This window comes from Scomber scombrus, chromosome 12, assembly GCF_963691925.1.
Source record: "Scomber scombrus chromosome 12, fScoSco1.1, whole genome shotgun sequence".
In the NCBI taxonomy this organism is placed as follows: Eukaryota; Metazoa; Chordata; class Actinopteri; order Scombriformes; family Scombridae; genus Scomber; species Scomber scombrus.
Window position 1 is genome coordinate 30,663,599 of NC_084981.1, and position 5,000 is coordinate 30,668,598.

General features: G+C 42.8%; 1 protein-coding gene across 2 annotated transcripts in view; it reads left to right on the forward strand.

The window, feature by feature from the left end:
- Positions 1 to 69: 69 nt before the first annotated feature.
- Positions 70 to 5,000, forward strand: part of entpd6 (ectonucleoside triphosphate diphosphohydrolase 6) — a 20,335-nt gene continuing 15,404 nt past the window's right edge. The window contains exons 1-2 of one of the 2 annotated variants that reach the window (XM_062430393.1): positions 70 to 370; positions 946 to 1,246. In XM_062430393.1, the coding sequence (XP_062286377.1) occupies positions 964 to 1,246 (283 nt within the window). In that variant the 5' untranslated portion in view covers positions 70 to 370; positions 946 to 963. Of the gene's footprint in view, positions 371 to 921; positions 1,247 to 5,000 lie in introns of both variants that reach the window. The other variant, XM_062430392.1, reaches the window with a different exon arrangement.

Sequence of the window (5,000 nt, forward strand, 5' to 3'; positions counted from 1 at the left end):
ATAATATAATATAATATAATAAAGGATAAAAGATAAACAGATTAAATGTATTTAATATTAAGTGTTTATAATTAGTTTGTTATTGAATATAGAGTTTATATTCTTCCTTATTTATAATTTGTTCGTTCATAAATAATAAATAAATAAAATATTTTAACAACAAAGAAACTTCTGTTTAAACTACTTCCGGCCACGTTACGGGCTGACGTCATCAGAGTGCGTCGGACTGTTGACATTAAAGGAAAAACTAACGAAGAAAATAACGAAGAATAACGGATTAATTACCGGATTAATTACCGGAGGATTACCGTCAGAGTACCGGAGGATTTACCGGAGGGGTTAACGGAGCTGCGCCGGTAGTCTGAGCTCGGTACGTGAATAAAACGCGTTGTTACGGTTAGTTTTATCTGTTAGCTGTTAGCATGAAGCTAACTGCTAATTAATTAATTTGATGTTCAGATTCATAAACATTAAATTTATAAACGTTATAAACTGTTATAAACTTTATAAACGTTATAAACGCTGTTATATAAACACAGAAGAGTTTCTGTCGCTTTAATACATTTAAATACATAATAAACTCTTTAAATGTTTTAATTAAACAGCTTCAAACGTCCATAAAGATCAATAATAATAATAATAATAATCATTATAATAATGATTATTATTATTGATCCTTTCTACAGTGAATAAAAAGCATCTTTAAGGTGAAAATAATGAAATAAATCTGATTATTTTAAAGCTGAATTAACAGTTTTTATTTAAAATGATCAAATATCAGATATTTAAGATTTAAAGTATCTTTATAAGTTCAGCTTGTTCTGCTAAACCCTTCCTAAAGAGGTGTTGTTGTTCCAGCTGTTAAATGAGGAGAAGAGGAAGTGACTTTGATTTTTATTATGTTATTGATCTGATGATCAGGCTCCCAGCATGCACCTCTTCTAGCACACAGCATGAGAGGCGATGAAGAGGCCAAAGTTCGCCGGAGTCTTCCTCTTCGCTGGCTTCCTGCTGGCTTACCTGATGTTTGTGAAGCGTCACTACGCCTCCACCAATCCCCAAAGCTACAGACAGCCCCCCCACCTGCAGCAGCCCCCCCACCTGCAGCAGCCCCCCCACCTGCAGCAGCAGCCCCCCCAACCCGACCCCCCCACAGGAACCACCGGCTTCCAGTATGGCATCATGTTCGACGCTGGGAGCACTGGGACCAGAGTCCATATCTTCAAGTTCCAGACAGACAGCAGAGGTACAGACAGTCTTTATTCTGACACCACAGACAGTAGAGGTACAGACAGTCTTTATTCTAACACCACAGACAGCAGAGGTACAGACAGTCTTTATTCTAACACCACAGACAGCAGAGGTACAGACAGTCTTTATTCTAACACCACAGACAGTAGTGGTACAGACAGTCTTTATTCTGACACCACAGACAGTAGAGGTACAGACAGTCTTTATTCTAACACCACAGACAGCAGAGGTACAGACAGTCTTTATTCTGACACCACAGACAGCAGAGGTACAGACAGTCTTTATTCTAACACCACAGACAGACAGCAGAGGTACAGACAGTCTTTATTCTGACACCACAGACAGCAGAGGTACAGACAGTCTTTATTCTAACACCACAGACAGACAGCAGAGGTACAGACAGTCTTTATTCTAACACCACAGACAGACAGCAGAGGTACAGACAGTCTTTATTCTGACACCACAGACAGACAGCAGAGGTACAGACAGTCTTTATTCTGACACCACAGACAGCAGAGGTACAGACAGTCTTTATTCTGACACCACAGACAGCAGAGGTACAGACAGTCTTTATTCTAACACCACAGACAGCAGAGGTACAGACAGTCTTTATTCTGACACCACAGACAGACAGCAGAGGTACAGACAGTCTTTATTCTGACACCACAGACAGCAGAGGTACAGACAGTCTTTATTCTAACACCACAGACAGACAGCAGAGGTACAGACAGTCTTTATTCTAACACCACAGACAGACAGCAGAGGTACAGACAGTCTTTATTCTGACACCACAGACAGCAGAGGTACAGACAGTCTTTATTCTGACACCACAGACAGCAGAGGTACAGACAGTCTTTATTCTAACACCACAGACAGCAGAGGTACAGACAGTCTTTATTCTGACACCACAGAGAGACAGCAGAGGTACAGACAGTCTTTATTCTGACACCACAGACAGACAGCAGAGGTACAGACAGTCTTTATTCTAACACCACAGACAGACAGCAGAGGTACAGACAGTCTTTATTCTGACACCACAGACAGCAGAGGTACAGACAGTCTTTATTCTAACACCACAGACAGCAGAGGTACAGACAGTCTTTATTCTAACACCACAGACAGCAGAGGTACAGACAGTCTTTATTCTAACACCACAGACAGCAGAGGTACAGACAGTCTTTATTCTGACACCACAGACAGCAGAGGTACAGACAGTCTTTATTCTAACACCACAGACAGCAGAGGTACAGACAGTCTTTATTCTAACACCACAGACAGCAGAGGTACAGACAGTCTTTATTCTGACACCACAGACAGCAGAGGTACAGACAGTCTTTATTCTGACACCACAGACAGACAGCAGAGGTACAGACAGTCTTTATTCTGACACCACAGACAGCAGAGGTACAGACAGTCTTTATTCTGACACCACAGACAGCAGAGGTACAGACAGTCTTTATTCTGACACCACAGACAGCAGAGGTACAGACAGTCTTTATTCTAACACCACAGACAGCAGAGGTACAGACAGTCTTTATTCTAACACCACAGACAGCAGAGGTACAGACAGTCTTTATTCTAACACCACAGACAGCAGAGGTACAGACAGTCTTTATTCTAACACCACAGACAGCAGAGGTACAGACAGTCTTTATTCTAACACCACAGACAGACAGCAGAGGTACAGACAGTCTTTATTCTAACACCGCAGACAGCAGAGGTACAGACAGTCTTTATTCTGACACCACAGACAGACAGCAGAGGTACAGACAGTCTTTATTCTGACACCACAGACAGACAGCAGAGGTACAGACAGTCTTTATTCTGACACCACAGACAGACAGCAGAGGTACAGACAGTCTTTATTCTGACACCACAGACAGCAGAGGTACAGACAGTCTTTATTCTAACACCACAGACAGACAGCAGAGGTACAGACAGTCTTTATTCTGACACCACAGACAGCAGAGGTACAGACAGTCTTTATTCTAACACCACAGACAGACAGCAGAGGTACAGACAGTCTTTATTCTGACACCACAGACAGCAGAGGTACAGACAGTCTTTATTCTGACACCACAGACAGCAGAGGTACAGACAGTCTTTATTCTGACACCACAGACAGACAGCAGAGGTACAGACAGTCTTTATTCTAACACCACAGACAGCAGAGGTACAGACAGTCTTTATTCTGACACCACAGACAGACAGCAGAGGTATAGACAGTCTTTATTCTGACACCACAGACAGCAGAGGTATAGACAGTCTTTATTCTGACACCACAGACAGCAGAGGTACAGACAGTCTTTATTCTGACACCACAGACAGCAGACGTACAGACAGTCTTTATTCTAACACCACAGACAGACAGCAGAGGTACAGACAGTCTTTATTCTAACACCACAGACAGCAGAGGTACAGACAGTCTTTATTCTGACACCACAGACAGCAGAGGTACAGACAGTCTTTATTCTAACACCACAGACAGCAGAGGTACAGACAGTCTTTATTCTAACACCACAGACAGCAGAGGTACAGACAGTCTTTATTCTGACACCACAGACAGCAGAGGTACAGACAGTCTTTATTCTGACACCACAGACAGCAGAGGTACAGACAGTCTTTATTCTGACACCACAGACAGACAGCAGAGGTACAGACAGTCTTTATTCTAACACCACAGACAGCAGAAGTACAGACAGTCTTTATTCTAACACCACAGACAGCAGAGGTACAGACAGTCTTTATTCTGACACCACAGACAGACAGCAGAGGTACAGACAGTCTTTATTCTGACACCACAGACAGCAGAGGTACAGACAGTCTTTATTCTGACACCACAGACAGACAGCAGAGGTACAGACAGTCTTTATTCTAACACCACAGACAGCAGAGGTACAGACAGTCTTTATTGTAACACCACAGACAGACAGCAGAGGTACAGACAGTCTTTATTCTAACACCACAGACAGCAGAGGTACAGACAGTCTTTATTGTAACACCACAGACAGACAGCAGAGGTACAGACAGTCTTTATTCTAACACCACAGACAGCAGAGGTACAGACAGTCTTTATTGTAACACCACAGACAGCAGAGGTACAGACAGTCTTTATTCTAACACCACAGACAGCAGAGGTACAGACAGTCTTTATTCTGACACCACAGACAGCAGAGGTACAGACAGTCTTTATTCTAACACCACAGACAGCAGAGGTACAGACAGTCTTTATTCTAACACCACAGACAGACAGCAGAGGTACAGACAGTCTTTATTCTGACACCACAGACAGACAGCAGAGGTACAGACAGTCTTTATTCTGACACCACAGACAGACAGCAGAGGTACAGACAGTCTTTATTCTAACACCACAGACAGCAGAGGTACAGACAGTCTTTATTCTAACACCACAGACAGACAGCAGAGGTACAGACAGTCTTTATTCTGACACCACAGACAGCAGAGGTACAGACAGTCTTTATTCTAACACCACAGACAGACAGCAGAGGTACAGACAGTCTTTATTCTGACACCACAGACAGACAGCAGAGGTACAGACAGTCTTTATTCTAACACCACAGACAGCAGAGGTACAGACAGTCTTTATTCTGACACCACAGACAGCAGAGGTACAGACAGTCTTTATTCTGACACCACAGACAGCAGAGGTACAGACAGTCTTTATTCTAACACCACAGACAGCAGAGGTACAGACAGTCTTTATTCTAACACCACAGACAGCAGAGGTA